Source organism: Sapajus apella, unplaced genomic scaffold (genome assembly GCF_009761245.1).
Source record: "Sapajus apella isolate SASKATOON/1434 unplaced genomic scaffold, GSC_monkey_1.0 scaffold173, whole genome shotgun sequence".
NCBI lineage: Eukaryota > Metazoa > Chordata > Mammalia > Primates > Cebidae > Sapajus > Sapajus apella.
Window position 1 is genome coordinate 1423841 of NW_022437113.1, and position 21617 is coordinate 1445457.

The window sequence follows — 21617 nt, forward strand, 5'->3', positions numbered from 1 at the left end:
CTGCCTCAGCCTCCCAAGTAGCTGGGGTTACAAGCATGCACCACCACACCTGGCTAATTTTTGTATTTTTAGCAGAGATGGGGTTTCACCATATTGGTGAGGCTGGTTTCAAACTCCTGACCTCATGATCCTCCTGCCCTGGCCTCCCAAAGTGCTGGGATTACAGGTGTGAACCACTGCGCCTGGCCCGTGGACTACATTTTTCTTTATTTTACTTGTATTTTATTTTTTGGAGACAGGGTCTTACTGTGTCACCCAGCCTAGAGTGCAGAGGTGTGATCTTGACTCACTGCAACCTCTGTCTCCTGGGTTCAAGCAATTCTCCTGCCTTAGCCTGCCAAGGAACTGGGATTACAGGCACATGTCACCTCCCCGAGCTATTTTTTTTTTATTTTTAGTAGAGACAGGGTCTTGCTATGGTGCCCAGGCTGGTCTTGAACTCCTGGGCTCAAGTGATCTGCCCACCTTGGCCTCCCAAAGTGCTGGGATTACAGGTGTGAGCCATTGTGCCTGGCCTTTGCTTCACTTTTAAAGTAAAAATAACTTTATTATTTTTTTAATTTTAAAAAATAGAAAAGATGGCATTATTGAAATCTTTTTTTTCAGAAGGCACAGAAAAGAATAAAGAAGAAAATGTACAATCCCCAATTATACCACCCCCCCCCAGACATGTTGCTTTTAGAATTGGAATTCTTTTAGGATTTGGAAAACAAACTGTTCTTTTTTCTAAGGAAACCAAACTAAAATATCTTTTAGTTCTTATTAAACATGAAGTTTGGCAACTCTACCACATTCCCTTTTAGCAATAGAGTCTTCGTGTGTAGTGGGTTTGCCAAGCTAAGTATCTAATCCTTTTGAAAAAGACGGAACCACTTCACAGCATCTTCCTAGGTGTTGCACCTGTAAGTTCAGGTCTGGGGTCCTCACCCTCAGCTATCAGGAAATCTCTAAGCGTTAAAGGACATTCACTCCACCTTGAACTCCTGATCTTCCTCCATCTTCCTCCTGAGTGTTCGTGTGACTCCTGTTATGGGAAACTAACTGCCCAATGGAAAAAAATCCCATCTCATGTTCAGAGATCCTGATCTTCAGCCAAGTTGTTCCTCACATTTGAGCTGAAGGATGCCCTCTACTTTGTCTTCGTTTTCTTCATATTGTAGGACCTACCCTAGCCCCTAGACTACAAGTCCTATTTGACCCACAGAAGGCAAAGCAGGGTTTTCACCTCCTTTGTTCTGAAGCCTATATCTCTCTTAACATGATCCACAATTCTTTATCCATAGTAGTAAAAAATTCTCTTCTTTGGTAGCAGCGCCCTAAGTCGGGGAAACTGCATTGGCCCCCATCACATGCGCGCGCTCTCTCTCTTCCTCACCCTCTTCCCATATCTCCTCTCTCTTCCAGACGATGACCCCGACAGTGCAGTGGACGACCGTGACAGTGACTATCGTAGTGAAACAAGCAACAGCATGCCGCCGCCCTATTACACTACGTCGCAACCCAACGCCTCAGTCCACCAGTATTCGGTCCGCCCACCACCCCTGGGCTCCCGGGAATCCTACAGTGACTCCATGCACAGTTACGAGGAGTTCTCTGAGCCGCAGGCCCTCAGGTAGCTGCCGCGGAGTGCGGCCTGTGTGTGCGTGAGGGTCCTGCTGTGTCTCCCGGGGTGGAGAGAGGGGCGGGGGGCTGGAGCTGGAGCTGGGGCTCCGGGAGAGCAGAATTCACCCGTCCAGGAGGGCAGAATTCACATTTTCTTGTGAAAATGGTTCCCTTTTTTTCCTTTGCTTTTCTGTTCTTTTTTTTTTGTCCACCCAGACTGGAGTGCAGTGGCGAGATCTGGGACCACTGCACCCTCCACCTCCCAGGCTCAAGTGATTCTCCTGCCTCAGGCTCCCGAGTAGCTGGGACCACAGGCACCCGCCACCACGCCTGGGGAATTTTTGTATTTGTATTTATTATTTATTTATTTATTTATGTATCCGAGATAGAGTCTCGCTCTGTTGCCCAGGCTGGAGTACAATGGCATGATTTCGGCTCACTGCAACCTCCACCTCCCAGGTTCCGGTGACTCTCCTGCCTCACCCTCCCGAGTAGCTGGGATTACAGGCACCCGCCACCACATCCGGCTAATTTTTTGTATTTTTAGTAGAGACGGGGTTTCACCGTGTTGGTCAGGCTGGTCTCGAACTCCTGACCTCATGATCCACCTGCCTTGGCCTCCCAAAGTGCTGGGATTACAGGGGTGAGCCACTGCGCCCAGCCTCTTTCTCTACCCAAAAGCTTGCAAGAAAATTCTACAGGCAGCCTGGTGTGGTAGCTCACACCTGTAATACAAGCACTTTGGGAGGCAGAGGTGGGAGGATCGCTTAAGTTCAAGAGTTCGAGACCAGCCTGGGCAATAAAGTGAGACCTCCTGTCACTACAAAAAATACAAAAATTAGCCAGGCACGGTGGCATGTACCTGTGGTTCCAGCCACTCAGGAGGCTGAGGTGGGAGCATCACCTGAGCCTGGGAGATCGAGGTTGCAGTGAGCCAGCCTGGATGACTGAGGGAGACTTTTTTTTTTTTTTTTTGAGACAGGATCTTGTTCTGTTGCCCAGGCTGGAGTGCAGTGGCACCATCATGACTCACTGCAGCTTTGGGCTCCTGGGCTCAAGCGATCCTCCCATCTCAGCCTCCCCTGTAGATGGGACTACAGGCGCAGGCCACCATACCAAGCTAATTTATTTTTATTTTTTCTAGAGATGGGAGTTTGCTACATTGCCCAGGCTGGTCTTGAACCCCACTTTTATTCCTGTAGCATCCCCGAGGCTGGCCAGGGAAGGGGGTCCCGGGCCCTGAGATTGGAGGAGGTATCTAATCAGGAAATGATAAGGTTTGTTGAGTGACTAAGTGAATGGTTAGAAGGGGGTTGAGTGGTGGCCGCTATGTCCTCCTGCCTGCACTTGGGACAGAGACAGATATTTCTTTCTGGTGACATCGAGCATGATCCTGGGTTCATATAAGGAGCATATAACAGAGGGCCTGACCTGGCCAGAGAGTGGGGGCAGTCACGCAAGTAAGTGATGTCTCAGTAGGTACCAAAGGATGAGTAGGAGTTTGCCAGATAAAGCAGACAAGGGCCCAGCACAGTGCATGGCTGACGCCTGTAATCCCAGCACTTTGGGAGGCTGAGGCGGGCGAATCACCTGGGGTCGAGAGTTCGAGACCAGCCTGACCAACATGGAGAAACCCCGTCTCTACTAAAAATACAAAAAATTAGCTGGGCGTGGTGGCGCGTGCCTGTAATCCCAGCTACTCAGGAGGCTGAGGCAGGAGAATCGCTTGAACCCAGGAGGCAGAGGTTGTGGTGAGCTGACATCACGCCATTACACTCCAGCCTGGGTAACAAGAGCGAAACTTCATCTCAAAAGTGGCTCACACCTGTAGCCTATAATCCTAGCACTCTGGGAGGCCGAGGCAGGCGGATCACAAGGTCAGGAGATCGAGACCATCCTGGCCAACATGATGAAACCCCGTCTCTACTAAAAATACAAAAATTACCTTGGCATGGTGGCGCGTGCCTGTAATCCAGCTACTCGAGAGGCTGAGGCAGGGGAATCACTTGAACCTGGGAGGCGGAGGTTGCGGTGAGCCGAGATTGCGCCATGGCACTCCAGCCTGGGCAACAAGAGCAAAACTCCGTCTCAAAAAAAAAAAAGAAACAGACAAGGAAGAGACAACAGCAAGTGCACAACAACTTATGGCGTTGGAGGGACCACAAGAAGGCCGGCGTGGCTGGATTGGAGGAGGCGGGGGGGAGTGGAGGGAGACAGGCAGGGGGAGTTTGGAATTTGGAGGGTAAGGGCCACACAGGGCTAGCACAGATTTTATACCAAGGCACCAGTGAGCTATGGTCGGATTTAGAGCAGAGGAGGGAGGTGATTGGATTTATCATTCTCTGTGGCTTCCAAGGATAGTGAGAACTGTGGAGACAGCACAGGCTGGCCTGGGATGGGGGTCAGGGCACTGGGAAGTGGATGCATTTCCCATACTTTTTCGAAGTGGCGGCCAGGAGACCTGCTGCGGCGCTGTGATGATGCTGCTGACCCTGAGTCTCCAGCATAGCCTATTGCCTGTCCCCCACAGACCAAAAATGCCACCAAAACTTTTCACTTTCTTTCTTGAGACGGAGTTTCACTCTTGTCGCCCAGGCTGGACTGCAGTGGTGTGATCTCAGCTCACCGCAACCTCCGCCTCCCAGGTTGAAGTGATTCTTCTGCCTCAGCCTCCGGAGTAGCTGGGATTACAGGTGCACACCACCACGCCTGGCTGATTTTTGTATTTTTAGTAAAGATGGGGTTTCACCATGTTGGCCAGGCTGGTCTCGAACTCCTGACCTCATATGATTCAGCCTCCCAAAGTGCTAGGATTATAGGTGTGGGATTTTTGTCCTTTCTGATCATGGCTATGTTTTCCGGCCCCTAGAGCAGGGCCTGGCACACAGCAAGTGCTCAGCTGGTGCTGAGTGAATGCATGTGTGAATGGGGCTCAGGTGGGCAGCGACTTGGTACCCCAGCCCCTGACCTCTGTCCCATCCCCACAGCCCCACGGGCAGCAGTCGCTACGCCTCCTCCGGGGAGCTGAGCCAGGGAAGCTCACAGCTGAGTGAGGACTTTGACCCTGACGAGCACAGCCTGCAGGGCTCCGAGATGGAGGACGAGCGGGACCGGGACTCCTACCACTCCTGCCACAGCTCAGTCAGCTACCACAAAGACTCACCTCGCTGGGACCAGGATGAGGAGGAGCTGGATGAGGACCTGGAGGACTTCCTGGAGGAGGAAGAGCTTCCTGAAGATGAGGAGGAGCTGGAGGAGGAGGAGGAGGTGCCTGATGATTTGGGCAGCTATGCCCAGCGTGAAGAGGTGGCTGTGGCTGAGCCCAAAGACTTCAAGCGCATCAGCCTCCCACCAGCTGCCCCTGGGAAGGACGACAAGGCCCCAGTGGCACCCACCAAGGCCCCTGACATGGCCAAGGTAGCCCCCAAGCCAGCCACGCCCGAGGAGGTGCCTGCAGCAGAGGAAATTCCTGAACCTGAGCCCCCCAAGGCCGAGGAGAGGTAACAGGAGGGGGCCGAGGGGCTGAGGGGCTGTCTCAAGGTCACAGAGTCAGCAGGACTACGATGGGGTCGGCATGGACCTAGGTAGTTGCCGGGGCTGAAGATGTCACAGGGCCTTGGGTTTCTTAAAGGGATCGGAGGTGACAGGGCAGAGTAGGGGGGCCAAAGAGGGTTCAGGGGAGTCATGAAGGAGTCTTAGAGGTTGTGACCTTAGGGGTTCCTGGGGTCGGAGAGGTCAAGATCCTGGGCAAAAGGGGGGCCAGAGGGGCTGGGCTGGTGACAAGGAAGCTGAGGAACAGTGACAGTGTCAAAGAAGCATTGGGTGTGTGGGAATGGGTGGGGGCACCGAGCCGGGCCAGGGGACACAGGTGGGTCCCAGTGTCTTTGAGGGGTCAGAGGTGCCATGAGGAGCCTGCATCGCTTGCACGGCTCTAGGGTTGAGGGAAGGTCGGGAGTCATGGAGAGCCAGACTGGAGCCTCATGGCGTTACCTGCCTCAGTTTCAGACCAAGAGAGGATGAGGAAGGCCAGGAGGGGCAGGACTCCATGTCCAGGGCCAAAGCCAACTGGCTGCGTGCCTTCAACAAGGTGCGCATGCAGCTGCAGGAGGTGAGTGATACGCATGGCCCTGTCCTGCCCACGTCCTGGCCACGTCCTGGCCACGTCCAGCCAGGCCACGCCCAATTCCATGCCCACACATGATTTGGCCACACCCACACCTAGATTGGCCACGCCCAACACCCCACCAGTACCCAATCCCAGCCCGGGCCTGCCCAATGCAGTGCCCACACTGTGTCCATGCCCTGCCACTGGAGCCCTTCCCTGGCTCCACCCTCACTCATCCTGGCCACGCCTCATGTCGCCCATGCCCCCCCTGACCCATTCCTTAGCCCCGCGCGCACACACTGCCCAGGGCATCCCTATGGCCCATTCACACCAGCCGGGTTATGCTCACTCCCAAACCCCACACCAAGTCGGGTCCCACCCATCCCCAGCACACCCTTCTCCCCAGTGTCAGCCTGGGCTTTCTAAGTCAAGAGGGAGAAGAGAAAACAGACTGAAATAGGGCTGAAGTCATGGTTAGGGATCAAGGTCAGGGTCAGTTCAGCCATCAAAGATCAGAGGTCAGGGTTAGAATCGGTGTCAGGCAAAGGGGTCAGTGCTTAGGGTCAAATTGGAGGTTATTGTCAGGGTTAGGGAAAGGTCTGCGGCTGGGTCAGTAGGGGAGTAAGAATCAAGGAAAGAATTAACATCAGGTCTGGGTGACTGTTCAGATGGGCAGCAGCGTGGAGGCCATTCATTTATTCCTTCATTCAACTCACCCTGGGCTGGAGACAGCAGTGTCGCTCTTCAGGGTTACCCTCCAACCTGCAGTGGGACTGGCAGAAGGAGATTCCAAACAGACCTCCCAGAGGCTTAAACCATCAAATATCAGGGCCACAGAAGTACCAAAGAAACTTATCAGTTTTAAAACAGAAATCCAGTCGCCAGGCTCAGTGGCTCACACCTGTAGTCCCAGCACTTGGGGAGGCTGAGGTGGGAGGATCATTAGGTCCAGAGTTCAAGACTAGCCTGGCTAAGAGACTAGCCTGGCCATCATGATGAAACCCCATATCTACTAAAAATACAAAAATTATCTCGGCATGATGGCAGGCGCCTGTAATCCCAGCTACTCAGGAGGCTGAGGCAGGAGGATTGCTTAAACCCAGGAGGCGGAGGTTGCGGTGAGCCATGATCGTGCCATTGCACTCCAGCCTGGGCGACAGAACGAGACTCTGAGTAAAAGAACAAAACAAAACAAAACGACAACCCTTAAAAGAGAAATCTGTCTTTTGACTCAGCGGCATATACATATGGTTCTAAATTAGAAGGATGAAGAGTACACAGTGAAAAGGCTTTTGGATAACTTTTACTAGGTCAGCAAATTAAATTAAACAAATAGCAGCTACTATTGGAACTATGTGATATGACAAGAAAAATAAAATATAGAACTAGCAATATACAAGAAGAACAAACTATGGAACTAGTGATATGACAAGAAAAAGAAACACGGAGGGCTCTCTGGGTTTCATAGGAAAAGCACAAAACTAATCCGAGGCAATCAGGAAAACTCCCTGGAGGAGATGACACTTAAGGAAAATTAATGTCCAAAATATTTCAACAATATTTCAGGAGCTCACGTCTGTAATCCCAGCACTTTGGGAGGTCAAGGCAGGAGAATCACTTGAGCTCAGGAGTTCAAGACCAGCCTGGGCAACATAATGAGACCTCGTCTCTAGAAAAAAATGAAAAAATACTTCAGGAGCTGAGTGGGGTGGATCACACCTGTAGTCCCAGCTACTCAGGAGGCTGAGGCAGGAAGATTGTATGAGGCCAGGAGTTCAAGACCAGTCTGGGCAATATAGCAAGACTCTGTCTTTAAAAAAAATCAAACACCCCCTCAATATTTCACAACAGAAGAATGCTTCCCTCTCCCCCGATAGGACTCCCATGTTAACTCTTTAGTTACAAGATGGAGGGAAGGTAGGGGGTGTGGACCCTGGGTCTGGCTGAGACCTGAATGATAAACAGAGGCTTATCATTGGGTGGGTGCAGAAGGTAAGAGGGCGTACAAGCTGAAGTCATAACTCCTGGAAAGGGCCCAGGGCACAAGAGCAGATGAACCAGTGAGACTGTGAGACTGTAGGGAGTTTAAGGGTAATCAATGAAGAGACTGAGATCCATTGAGGTAGGTGAAAGAGAGGCGCTTCTTTCTCCCCCAGCCCATCTTACAGATGGGCAAACTAAGGCCAGAGATAGCCAGGGAGCTTCCTAAGATCACTCAGCCAGGACTAGGACCCAGGCCATCTGACTCCCAGCCCAGAGGGGATCAGAAGTGGGTGTGGAGCCTGCTGCGGGGAGGGGAGGGATGACCACACTGGCCGTATCTGTCTGTCTGTCCTGCAGGCCCGGGGAGAAGGAGAGATGTCCAAATCTCTGTGGTTCAAAGGCGGGTAAGTGATGAACTGTGAGTGGTGGGAGGAAGTTTTGAACCCCGAGCTGAGCTCAAGGCTGGTTTGCGCCTGAGCCTCAGCCCAGAGAGGATGGGGAGGGGTTCCATTTAGACGGGGGACAGACTGAGCTTGGGCACAATATGTCAGTTTCATAAGGCACACAACCATATGCAGATGCAAAAGACAGTCATCTTTGAAGGTAGGGCCAGGTGCCCTGGCTCATGCCCATAATCCAAGCACTTTGAGAGGCTGAGGCGGGAGGATCATTTGAGGTCAGGAGTTTGAAACCGGCCTGGCCAACATGGTGAAACCCCCTCTCTACTAAAAATACAAAAATTAGCTGGGCATGGTGCCAGGCACCTGTAATCCCAGCTACTTGGGTTGCTGAAGCAGGAGAATTGCGTGAACCCAGGAGGCAGAGGTTGCAGTGAGCTGAGATTGCGCCATTGCACGCCAGCCTGGGCAACAGCGACGGACACTGTCTCAAAAACAAACAAATAAATAAACGCAATATAAAGCAGACACTATTAGGAACTAGACATTATTGGGAAATATACACTATGTATTTATAATCCCGGAGCAAAGTTTTTTGCTTTGAGTCTATTTTCCAATCTCTTCAATTATTGCTACAGTGAGGGCTCTTAATTAAAGATAGTTGTTTATTCTTCAGTGGGGCATGTGGTCACATCTATCTTCTTATGTTACGGATTTTCAGGTTAGAGGATGCATAAGATATTTTTAAAATATGCTCAGGTTTTAAAATAGCAGCACGATAGTGACCTTCCTTGTACACCCTTTGCAAACAGGCAGGGAGACAGCAGCTGGCATTCCTAAATAAGTGAGCAGGTGCCCTAGCTAGAGAGCCTGGGATGCAGGGCCTGAAATGGGGATTTCTGTGCTCGTGATTTGTGAAGGATATTTTTCTCAGGAGAAAGCTGTCAGACTAGGGGAGGCTGCCGAGAAAAGATGTGGCTTAGGCGTCTCTAAGCCTCAGTCGGCTCCTGCAGAAAGCTTGGTAGCATGAATGGCCCTGTGGGCTTGTCTGGAGTCACTGGCGGCAGGTACCTATCTCATTGGCCAACGAAAACCTTTTGGGGCCGGGTGCGGTGGTTCACGTCTGTAATCCCAGCACTCTGGGAAGCTGAGGCAGGTGGATCGCCTGAGGTCCGGAGTTCGAGACCAGCTTGCCCAACATGGCGAAACCCCGACTCTACTACAAATACAAAAATTAGCTGGGTGTGGTGGTGCATGCTTGTAATCCCAGCTACTTGAGAGGGTGAGGCTGGAGAATCGCTTGAGACTAGGGGTTCAAGACCAGCTTGGGCAACATAGCGAGACCCCCATTGCTACAAAAAAAAAAAATTTTTTTTTGAGATGGAGTTTTGCTCTTGTTGCCCAGGCTGGAGTGCAACGGTGCGACCTTGGCTCACTGCAACCTCCACCTCCCGAGTTCAAGCGATTCTTCTGCCTCAGCCTCTCAAGTAGCTGGGATTACAAGCATGCACCACCACACCCAGCTAATTTTTATATTTTTAGTAGAGACAGGGTTTCCCCATGTTGGTCACGTTGGTCTTGAACTCCCGACCTCAGGTGATCCACCCACCACTGCTTCCCAAAATGCTGGGATTACAGGCGTGAGCCATTGCACCCAGCACCCATTTTTTTTTAAATTAGCTGGGTGTGGGCCAGGTGCAGTGGTTCATGCCTGTAATCCCGGCACTTTGGGAGGCCGATGTGGGTGGATCACCTGAGGTTAGGAGTTCAAGACCAGCCTGGCCAACATGGTGAAACCCCGTCTCCACTAAAAATACAAAAATTAGCCCAGTGTGGTGGCGTGTGACAGTAATCCCAGCTACTTGGGAGGCTGAGGCACGAGAATCGCCTGAACTCAGGAGGCTGCAGTGAGCTGAGATCGCAGGACTGCACTCCAGTCTGGGCAACAGAGCGAGACTCTGTCTCTAAAAAAAGAAAGGTTTCGTTTATATTTTAGTATATAACTTAAGTTTGCCTTAATTCACGTTTTCATTCAAGGTGGGCAACTACGTCATCTCCCCATTTTTCAGATGAGGAGGTTGAGGCCTGCTGTCTCCATTTCTTAGAACTGCTATCACAAAGTACCACAGACGGGTGGCTCAAAACCACGACAGTGTTTTGTCTCGCAGTTCTGGAGGCCAGAAGTCTGAAATGAAGGCGTTGGTCAGGCCGCGCTCCCTCTGGAATCTGTAGAAGAGAATTCCTCCCCTGCCTCTTCTAGCTTCTGGCGTTTGCTTGAAATCCTTAGCCACCAAGTAGATACTTGTTTGTAGATCGTCACTCTCTGCCTCTGTTGCCACGAAGCCACCTTCTTTCCATCTCTCTCTCCTAAGGACACCAGTCCTATTAGATGAAGCATCCACCCTCGCCCCATATGACCTTATCTTAACTAATTACATCTGTGACAACCCCATTTCCAAATAAGGTCACCTTCTGAGGTAGTGAGGGTTAAGGAATCAACATATCTTTTTTTGCGGGACGCAATTCAACCCCTTAACACCTGAGGAGGTTGAGTGTTCTCCCCATGGCTCAAGTGATGTCTGTGTGAGGAATAGGGATGTCTGGGCCCTCAATGCCCCTCTGTGTCTTGCAGCCCAGGGGGCGGTCTCATCATCATCGACAGCATGCCGGACATCCGCAAGAGGAAGCCTATCCCGCTCGTGAGTGACCTGGTAAGCAGCCACCCACTTTACACCCCTAGCAGAGCAGGCCCGCTATAAGCAGCGTGCAACCTGGGCGACTGCCCATGGTCAACCTGGGGTTGGGAGCTAGCTAGGCATTCTCTGAGACTAATGTTGTCTGATTTCTACCCCCACGTGCTGCGTGGACACTTCAGGCCATGGTGAGTGATGGTGACATGGGCCCCTTGGGGTCTTCTCCCCAAACTCCCCCACTGGGATCTTGTAACAGGCCCCCAATTCATGGTTTCTGGGGGAACCTTGCCTTGTCCCTCTGTGTTGGAGGCTGTGAGTCAGGGTGTGGGGCTGCTCACTTTCCAGGGTCCCTTCTAACTCAAAGCCTCCACCATCTCCTAATTCTTTGCTGGGTCTGGCCCGGATGCTGTCGTGACCTGTTTCCAATTTGCGGTTGTGGCTCCAAAATATGGCTTCGGGCCCCATGTGTGGCTGTGAACCCTCCCGGTGCTGATCTCATGGATGTCAACCCCCCCGACTCCCTCTTCTGTGACCTCCCTAGTCCCTGGTCCAGTCCAGGAAAGCGGGCATCACCTCGGCCTTGGCCTCCAGCACATTGAACAACGAGGAGCTGGTACGTGGGGCACCTCTTTTTCCCCGGGTCAGAGATGGACTGGGCTGGGAGCTTCTGGGAGAGTCCAAGCCTCTGTGGGTCCCTGGGAAGAGGAGGCAGCCTGGCTTCCGACAGCGTGGAGGCAGGGAGGGGCTGGGACTTTACCGCGCTCCGTGCTGGGGCCCAGGGGGACAAAACAGGGACAGCGCCAGGTTAGGGCCCCAAAGCGCACCCCTCCCTCCCTGCAGAAAAACCACGTTTACAAGAAGACCCTGCAAGCCTTAATCTATCCCATCTCGTGCACGACACCGCACAACTTCGAGGTGTGGACGGCCACCACGCCCACCTACTGCTACGAGTGCGAGGGGCTGCTGTGGGGCATCGCGAGGCAGGGCATGCGCTGCACCGAGTGCGGCGTCAAGTGCCACGAGAAGTGCCAGGACCTGCTCAACGCCGACTGCCTGCAGCGTGAGCGCGGGGCCCGAGCGCAGGGCTGCGGGTTGGCGTGGGAAGAAAGGCTGAAGGAGCAAGGCGATGGGTGGGGCGCCATGGGGCGGGGCAAGGGGCGTGGCGTCGCGGGGCAAGGGGCGGGGCGTCGCGGGGCAAGGGAGGGACCCGCTGAAGAGGAGGGGTGGGGCTGGAGGGGCAGGACTCCCTGGGGAAAGGGCCAGGGCGTCGAGGGGTGGGGAAAGATGCTGCTAGGGTGTCCGAGAGGGATGGGGAGGGCTCAGGGACTAGCTAGGTGGTGCAAAGGACAGGCTTAGTGAGAAGACGCGGCTCCCCTGGATAAAAATGGGTTAGCTAGGGGTAGCTCTGAGAGGAAGAGGGGCTCAGAGAAGGAAGGGGCTCAGACTAAGAGAGGACTGTGGAGGAGGGGGTTGGAAGGCGGAGGGGTCTCAGAGAAGGCAGGGGCTCGGAGATGTGGAGGGGACTCACAGGAGTGGAGATCAGACACGGGGAGGGGATTCGGAGGAGTGGGGCTCAGAGAGGTGGGATTCAGAGGAGGCGGGGACTCAGAGGGGTGGGGCTCAGAGAGGGGGCGGGGACTTAGAGGGGTGGGGCTTAGGGGCTCCAAAACCCTGTGGGGACTCCAAGGGGCGGAAGGCAGAGAAGGGCAGGACTCAGGGACATGGGGACTCAGAGGAGCATGGCTCCGAGAGGAGTCGGAAAGGCGAAGGGTCTGGGTGGGTGGTACAGAGAGCAGGCAGGAAACCGGCTTCAGGCGTGACACCTGAGCCCCCGCGGTTGATGAATGGGGCGGGGCTCTCTCCCTGGTGAGGGGCCACAGGGCAGGCGCGCTGGGGTCAGCGCCGGCCTCTGGCGTCCGCAGGGGCCGCGGAGAAGAGCTCCAAGCACGGGGCAGAGGACCGGACGCAGAACATCATCATGGTGCTCAAGGACCGCATGAAGATCCGGGAGCGCAACAAACCCGAGATCTTCGAGCTCATCCAGGAGATCTTCGCAGTGACCAAGACCGCGCACACGCAGCAGATGAAGGCAGTCAAGCAGAGCGTGCTGGACGGCACGTCCAAGTGGTCCGCCAAGATCAGCATCACTGGTGAGGGGGCGGGGGCCGCCGCAGGGCCCCTCCTTCTCCACCCGCTGAGGCCTGTCCCTCTCCTTTGCAGCAGGTCCTTGATCTCGTCCATTCCATCCCATGTCCGTGTGTGCACGCATATGGGGGGACATGCGTACCTCCAAATGCCTGTTCATGGGACTGTGTCTGGGTGCCTCTTGGTTGGTGCTCTCCAGAATGAGACCCCAAGAAGAAGAATTGTGGGTGCATAGTTTATCTGGAAAGTGACCCCAGAAAGCCCTGGTGAGGGGCAAGGACTTGAGACAGGGATGGAAGGTGTCCTGGAGGAGATGCCGTGGGGCAGGCCATGCTGTAGGCAACCGGCTCAGCCCATCCTGGGGTCATTCATGCAGCTCAGTGTGGCCCCACTCAGGGGCGGGGATACTGGTATTTGTCCACACCCAGACTCATGTGGATTTACCCATAAACAGATCCGACGATGAGGATTTCAGGGTATGTGGGTTATCCAGGAAGTGACCCCAGGACGGAGCTAGGGTGGTGAGTCAGGAAGGGAAGTCACCCTGCAGGGGGCGCCAACGAGCAGGAGATCTCGGGGGCAATGGGTTCTTCTGGGTGTCCGACCTCGGGGAGCTCACACCTGAAAGAAGTCCCACCCATGGGCAAGGGGGCTGAGGCACCTTCCCATCCTTATGGGCTGGGTGCTCCCTCCTTGTTAACTCTCTAGCAAGGCCACGCACAGTGGCTCACGCCTGTAATCCCAGCACTTTGGGAGGCCAGGCGGGTGGATCACCTGAAGTTAGGAGTTCGAGACCAGCCTGGCCAACATGCTGAAACCCCATCTCTACTAAAAATGCAAAAAAAATTAGTTGGACATGGTGGCACATGCTTGTAATCCCAGCTACTTGGGAGACTGAGGCAGGAGAATCGTTTGAACCCAGGAGGCAGAGGTTGCAGTGAGCCAAGATCAAGCCACTGCACTCCAGCCTAGGTGACGAGCAAACTCCATCTCAAAAACAACTAACAAAGAAACCCCTTTAGCAAGTCCAGCGTGCCTGCCATTGCTCTCCAGCCATGCTACAGGTGTCCCAGTTATCAGGCTGCAGCTTGTGGTGACTGTCCCGGCATGCCCGCTCCTTGAGTGCACGCCTGTGTACGCCCTCTGTGTCTTCCAGTGGTCTGCGCCCAGGGCTTGCAGGCAAAGGACAAGACGGGATCCAGTGACCCCTACGTCACCGTCCAAGTTGGGAAGACCAAGAAACGGACAAAAACCATCTATGGGAACCTCAACCCGGTGTGGGAGGAGAATTTCCACTTGTAAGTGCCTGGCTGGGTCCCTGGGCCCGTGCGGGGCTCCCTGCTGGGGCAGCCAAAAGGGGGCTCCAAAGACAGGACTCACGCTGGCCGCCTGACCCCTGCCCCTGCCTCCTCCTCCCGCCACAGTGAATGTCACAATTCCTCCGACCGCATCAAGGTGCGCGTCTGGGACGAGGATGATGACATCAAATCCCGTGTGAAACAGAGGTTCAAGAGGGAATCTGACGATTTCCTGGGGCAGACGATCATTGAGGTGCGGACGCTCAGCGGCGAGATGGACGTGTGGTACAACCTGGGTGAGAGAAGCCGGGTTCTCAAAGGGATGGGGATGGTCCCAGGGATCCAGCCAGAGCGTGGAGCCCATGAAGAGGGGAGAGAAGCATTCTCGAGAGAAGTTTGGTCAAGGAGCATGATCTGATGGGGGAGGCAGAGTCTAGGAGCCCAATCTGATGGGGTCAGGAAGCACCCAGGCAGGGAGGGTTAGCAGAGCCCAGGAATTTCTTAGGTCAGCTTAGACGGGAAGGTAGGGACAGAATCTCCGTGTCCCAGTCTAATGGGGGAGGCAGGAAGCAAGACCTGGTAATCCTAGTCTGAGGGGAGAGGCACAGACCTACAAACCAAATCGAAGAAGGAAGATTGAGCTTTAAGAATCCTAGCTGGGCTGGGTGCAGTGGCTCATACCTGTAATCCCAATACTTTGGTAGGCGGAGGTGGGCAGATCACCTGAGGTCAGGAGTTCGAGACCAGCCTGGCCAACATGGTGAAACCCTGTCTCTACTAAAAATACAAAAATTAGCCAGGCATGGTGGTGCGAATCTGTAGTCCCAGCTACTCAGGAAGCAAAGGCAGGAGAATTGCTTGAACCTGGGAGGCGGAGGTTGCAGTGAGCCAAGATCACACCACTGCACTCCAACCCAGACGACAAAAGCAAAATTCCATCTCCAGAAAAAAAAAAAGAATCCAGGTTGGGGGCACTGGGCAGTGGCTCACATCTGTAATCTTATCATTTTGAGAGGCTGAGGCAGGCTAATCACTTGAGTCTAGGAGTTCGAGACCAGCCTAGGGAACACAGTGAAACCCTGTCTCTACTAAAAATACAAAAATTAGCTAGGCGTGGTGGTGTGCGCCTGTAGTCCCAGCTACTCGGGAGGCTGAGGTAGGAGAATTGCTTGAACTGGGACCCGGGAAGCAGAGGTTACGGTGAGCCGAGATCACACCACTGCACTCCAGCCTGGGCTACAGAGCAAGACTCCATCTCGAAAAAAAAAGGAAAAAGAAAAAACAAAAAGAAAATAAGTAGAATCTGGGGAGTCCAATCTAATGAGCCTAATCTGAAGGGGTAGAAAGGACCCAGCCTGAGAGGGTTGAGTAGAGCCCAGAAATCTCTTAGGTTGGAGGAGATCTACATATCCCATTCTGATGGGGGAGGCAGGAGACAAGACCTGGGGATCCTAGTCAGAGGAGAGAGGCACAGACCCAGGAACCGTGTCTAAGATGTGTAGTTTCTGGGGAGTGTGATTTGATGGGGGAGGCAGGTCCTGGGAGCTCAGACTGGGCAAGAAGCAGGGTCTAGGGCTGCTAGTCTAAGGAGGGAGGCACACACCCAGGAACTTAATCTGAGTGAAGAAGCAAGGTCTGAGATCCTTGTTTGAAGGGAGAAACAGGGCTTAAGGAATTCTAGCCTAAGCAGAGAGACTCAAGCCTAGGGAGCCAATCAGAAGAGAGACGCCCAGGCCTTAGTTTCCGGAGGTCTGGGAGGACAACGGAATCGTGCATCTATTAAAAATTGCCCACAGCTATAGTGAGAGGTTCTGACTCTGGTCATCCTTTTCTGCCCCACAGACAAGCGAACTGACAAATCTGCCGTGTCGGGCGCCATCCGGCTCCACATCAGTGTGGAGATCAAAGGCGAGGAGAAGGTGGCCCCATATCACGTCCAGTACACCTGTCTGCATGAGGTGAGCTTCATTGCTCAGCCCCTCCCATGCCACCTCCACTCACCATTTCTTCCCGCCCTTCCTCTTTCTGGCCAAACTATTCACACTCTCCTGGCTCTCTGAGACTGCCTACCATGCCATTCCGTTTATATCCATCAAGGTCCAGATTTAGGGTCGCCTCCTCTGGGAAGCCCTCCTTGGCCTCCAGGTTGACTCTCATACTCACCATCAGATTCTTCCTTCTGTTCCAGCCCTAACCACTCAGGATTGGGCTGTCTGTGTCTGGGTATGTCTCTTCCGGCTGCCTGGGGGTTCCTGGAAAGAACTCTATTCCCAGGAACTAGTTTGTTGAATGAATGCTGGTGAATGAGTGAATGACTGAATAAATGAATGAGTGATGAGGTAGATAAAAGGATGGATGGAGAGATGGATGAGTTGTTGGGTAGATTCGTGACTAAATGGATGATAGATGGACAGATGGATGGATATGTGGTTGAACTATTGGAAGTACAGATGCATGGATGGGTGAATTTTGGGGTAATTGGATAGATGATAGATGGATATAGAAGAATGATGGATGGATAACTTGATAGGTGGGCAGATGATTGAATGGGTGGATAGATGAGTTTTTGGATGAGAACGTTAAGCTGTATTGGATGGGATGGGTGGATGTGTGGTTGAATTATTAGAAGGAAGCATGAGTAGACAAGTGAACTTGTTGATAGTTGGATGGATAGATAGGTAGATGGATGGATGGATGGATGCATGGACAGACAGATGGATGAATGGGTGGGTGGTGGTTGCATGGAAGGACCTGTGGTTGAATTATTGAAAGTATTGAAAAGTGGGTTCATAATTTTTGAGTATTTAGATGGACGGTTGTGAGTAGTTGGTGGACAGATGAAGAATAGATGCATAGATGGATGGATGGATAAGTTGATGGGTAGACGGATGGTTGGTTTATGGAAGAATGAATGATTGGACAGGTGGATTAAGTTATAGATCAATGTATGGGATGGATGGGTGGATGGATGGCTGGGTGGGTGGGTGGATGGGTGGATGGATGAATGGATGGGTGGATGAATGGATGGATGGATGGATGGATGGATGGATCTTTAAATTACTGAAAGGTTGGAAGAGTGAATGGGTGAAATTTGGGGTAGTTAGATGGGTGGCTGTGTGGATGGATGACAGTAGATGAATGAATTAAAGAGTAAACAAGCAGGTGTATGATGTAAGCTGCCCCAGACCCTAGGACCTCTGACCCCTGGCGACCCCTTGCACTCTCCATGATGATGCCTTCTCCCCCATGGTGGCAGAACCTCTTCCACTTCGTGACGGATGTGCAGAACAACGGGGTCGTGAAGATCCCGGATGCCAAGGGCGATGACGCCTGGAAGGTTTACTACGATGAGACAGCCCAGGAGATTGTGGACGAGTTTGCCATGCGCTACGGCGTCGAGTCCATCTACCAAGCCATGACGTGAGGCCGCAGGCTGGGGTGGACACGAGGGTGAGGTGCAGGAAACAAGAGGGAGGTCACCAAGAGGGCACTGACGGCCGGGCGTGGTGGCTCATGCCTGTAATCCCAGCACTTTGGGAGGCCAAGGCGGGCGGATCAAGAGTTCAGGAGTTCGAGATCAGCCTGGCCAATATGGTGAAACCCCATCTCTACTAAAAATACAAAATTAGCTGGGCATGGTGGCATGCGCCTCTAGTCCCAGCTACTCAGAAGGCGGAGTCAGAAGAATTACTTGAACCCGGGATGCAGAGGTTGTAGTGAGCCAAGATCGCACCATTGCACTCCAGCCTGGGTGACAGAGGGAAACTCTGTCTCAAAAAAAAAAAAAAAAAAGTTGGGGGGCATTAGCAAGTCTGCTGTGGGGGATTCTGAGCGGGAGGAGCCAGAGAGGAAGTGGGCGTGGTGGTGGGAGGGGGTTCCGTAATTCCCCTGGAGATCAGGAGAGCCCTGTGATTGACACCTGGAGTGACAGGGAGGAGTTAGAAGCAGAGATAGAGGCCGGGAACGGTGGCTTAAGCCTGTAATCCCAGCGCTTTGGGAGGCCAAGGCGGGCGGATCACGAGGTCAAGAGATCGAGACCATCTTGGCCAACATGGTGAAACCCCGTCTCTACTGAAAATACAAAAATTAGCCAGGTGTGGTGGCGCGTGCCTGTAGTCCCAGCTACTCAGGTGGTTGAGACAGGAGAATCACTTGAACCCAGTGGGTGGAGACTGCAGTGAGCTGAGATTGCACTACTCAACTTCAGCCTGGGTGACAGTGAGACTCCATCTCAAAAAAAAAAAAAAAAGAAGCAGAGTTAGAGCAACTCAAATGGATATAACGATGGAGGGGAGAGGAGATGCAGAGACTCCAAGGACAGAATCAGCCAGGGGAGGGACTGGGTGGTGACGGAGAGCCACTCACAGATGCTGTCTTGGAGGTGTTCTGGGGGGAACTTGGTCCATCCTGGCTGGACCCCTGGCCCAGTGTCTCCTGGTCCCTCTCTCCAGCCACTTTGCCTGCCTCTCCTCCAAGTATATGTGCCCAGGGGTGCCCGCCGTCATGAGCACCCTGCTCGCCAACATCAATGCCTACTACGCGCACACCACCGCCTCCACCAACGTGTCTGCCTCCGACCGCTTCGCCGCCTCCAACTTCGGGGTCAGTCCTGGGGACTGGGACTGGAGAATGAGGGAAAGCCCAACTTTATGCCGGTCAGAACTGATGTGACTCCTGGGTCCCCAATCTAGACCAGATTGCTGTGTGACTTTCCACCAGTCACTTGTTGTCTCTGAGCCTCCATTGATTCCTCTGTAGAATGCTCTAGAATGGAGGCCGGTCGAGGTGGCTCATGCCTGTAATCCCAGCATTTTGGGAGGCCGAGGTGAGCAGATCACTTGAGGCCAGGAGTTTGAGAGCAGCCTGGCCAACATGGTGAAAACCCATCTCTACTAAAAATCCGAAAGAAAATTAGCCAGGTGTGGTGGCCTGTGCCTGTAGTCCAAGCTACTTGGGAGGCTGAGGAAGGAGAATCACTCGAACCTGGAGTCAGAGGTTGCAGTGAGCTGAGATTGTGCCACTGTACTCCAGCCTGGTCGACAGAGAGAGACTCTGTCTCAAAAAAATAAACATAAGAGGATGCAATTTAATGGAAATTGACATTATGAGGGTGATGGATGGGGTGTACTTAGTGTACAGTAGGCGCTCAGCCAGCATGGCAGCCAAATCCTGCCTCCATCCATCCTCCCTCCTCCCCTTCCTCCTCAGAAAGAGCGCTTTGTGAAACTCTTGGACCAGCTGCATAACTCTCTGCGGATTGACCTCTCCATGTACCGGGTAGGAAGTGCGTGCATGAGGATTTCCTGGCCCCGTGCACGTGTGTGTGCCTGGAGGGGAAAGCTACCAGCAGGTGTGTGCATGAGGGGACCCATCTCCACACTTACGATGTGTTCCTCTGGCGTGTGTACGCCTGCACGGGTACTACCTGCCCTAACGTGCTTGGCGCATCCAAGCAGACCCCCACCCAGTCACTTTGAGGTGCTCTAATCAACCCCCAACCTGAAACCAGGGAGACTTTGTATCCCCCTAAAAAGTAGTCTCCCATCCTCCCCCAATCTTCTTCCATAACCCCACCTCTCTTCCTGTTTCCAACAGAATAACTTCCCAGCCAGCAGCCCGGAGAGACTCCAGGACCTCAAATCCACTGTGGACCTTCTCACCAGCATCACCTTCTTTCGGATGAAGGTAGGAAAAGATCCGGTTGCATTTGCCCTCCAAGGAAGGTTCTCTAGGATTCCTAGCTCTCGGGACAAGTGACATTTCTCCTGGAGAATGGCAGCCTTTCTCAGTAACCTTCTCCCTCCATTCCACTTCATTTCGTTAAACCCAAAATGACTTGCAGTCACTTCTGGGGACTTCCTGTCCCAGCTGTGGCCGCCTATGCCTCTCTCCCTCCCTTCAGGTACAAGAACTCCAGAGCCCGCCCCGAGCCAGCCAGGTGGTAAAGGACTGTGTGAAAGCCTGCCTTAATTCTACCTACGAGTACATCTTCAACAATTGTCATGAACTCTACAGCCGGGAGTACCAGACAGACCCGGTGAGACCCTAGATGGGTCAGAAGGGAACGGGGACACCAGGGGGACACAGGCTTAAGTCCCAGCTCCGCCCCTTCCTGTGGGATTTAACTCTTCTGAACCTCAATATCTTGCTCTGTAAAATGGAATCCTTAACCCACATCTCAGGATTAGAGAGAGGGGTTCATGAGCTATAAGCTTTAGATAAAACATAGTAGGCATTTAGTACACTTGGTTGCGTAGTTGAGTTTGGCATAAACAAATATTTTTTTAATTTTTTTGAGACACAGTTTCACCCTTGTTGCCCAGGCTGGAGTGCAGTGGTGCGATCTCAGCTCACTGCAACCTTTGCCTCCCGAGTTTAAGTAATTCTCCTGCCTCAGCCTCCTGAGTAGCTGGGATTACAGGTCCCCGCCACCACACCCGGCTAATTTTTTGTATTTTTAGTAAAGATGGGGTTTCGCCGTGTTGGCCAGGCTGGTCTTGAACTCCTGACCTCAGGTGATCCACCATCTCAGCCTCTCAAAGTGCTGGGATTACAGGCATGAGCCACCGCGCCCGGCCTGGCATAAAAATTTATGTCTGGCATGCAGTCACTGTTCAATCAATGTTGAGTTGAATTTAATTTATTTATTTATTTTGAGATGGGATCTGTTGCCCTGGCTGGAGTATGGTGATGCGATCATGGCTCACTGCAGGCTCGACCTCCCAGGCTCAAGTGATCCTCCCACCTCAGCCTCCCAAAGTGCTAGGATTACAGGCAGGCACCACCACCTATAAGGAGCTTATGGCCTATTATGAGGGAAAGATGTACAAACTGGAAATATACAAACAGGGATGATTAGTGTTGAGATGGCGGGATCTCGGAGACTGTGGGAGCTGGAGGCAGCCCTTATCCCAGGTTCTGATAGGATATAACACACAAGCTGTGTTCAGTTCAGTTTGATTTCATTCTGTTCCTTTACATTCAGTTGACTAGCCTTGGAATCAGTCTCACTCTCATTTGAATTGAGTTGAGGTGAACTGGATTAGATTAGATTGTTTAGCTCAACCATAATCAATTTCGTTCTGTTTATTTCTATTCAGTTGACTTAAGTTAAAATTGTTCTTAGCCGGGTGTGGTGCTGCATCTCTGTAATCCCAGCTACTCGGGAGGCTGAGGCAGGAGAATTTCATGAACCTGGGAGGCGAAGGTTTCAGTGAGCGGAGATCACACCACTGCACTCTAGCCTGGGCAATGAGAGTGAAACTCCTTCTCAAAAAAAAAAAAAAAAAAAAGTTATTGACAAATTGGTGAGCCAGCCTGGGCTCAGTGGCTCACACCTGTAATCTCAGCACTTTGGGAGGCCAAGGCAGGAGGATCCCTTGAGGCCAGGAGT

At 52.8% G+C, this 21617-nt stretch overlaps 1 protein-coding gene across 1 annotated transcript in view; it reads left to right on the forward strand.

Annotated features, from left to right (window-relative positions):
* UNC13A (unc-13 homolog A) overlaps positions 1-21617 on the forward strand; it is a 104487-nt gene that overhangs the window by 47752 nt on the left and 35118 nt on the right. The window contains exons 9-25 of the mRNA XM_032267920.1: positions 1405-1612; positions 4590-5102; positions 5602-5710; positions 8048-8094; positions 10721-10799; positions 10964-10969; positions 11323-11394; positions 11622-11841; positions 12704-12931; positions 14083-14224; positions 14351-14520; positions 16067-16182; positions 17481-17644; positions 18676-18826; positions 19433-19501; positions 19820-19909; positions 20127-20261. Coding sequence (XP_032123811.1) covers positions 1405-1612; positions 4590-5102; positions 5602-5710; positions 8048-8094; positions 10721-10799; positions 10964-10969; positions 11323-11394; positions 11622-11841; positions 12704-12931; positions 14083-14224; positions 14351-14520; positions 16067-16182; positions 17481-17644; positions 18676-18826; positions 19433-19501; positions 19820-19909; positions 20127-20261 — 2519 coding nt within the window. The remainder of the gene's footprint in view (positions 1-1404; positions 1613-4589; positions 5103-5601; positions 5711-8047; positions 8095-10720; positions 10800-10963; positions 10970-11322; positions 11395-11621; positions 11842-12703; positions 12932-14082; positions 14225-14350; positions 14521-16066; positions 16183-17480; positions 17645-18675; positions 18827-19432; positions 19502-19819; positions 19910-20126; positions 20262-21617) is intronic.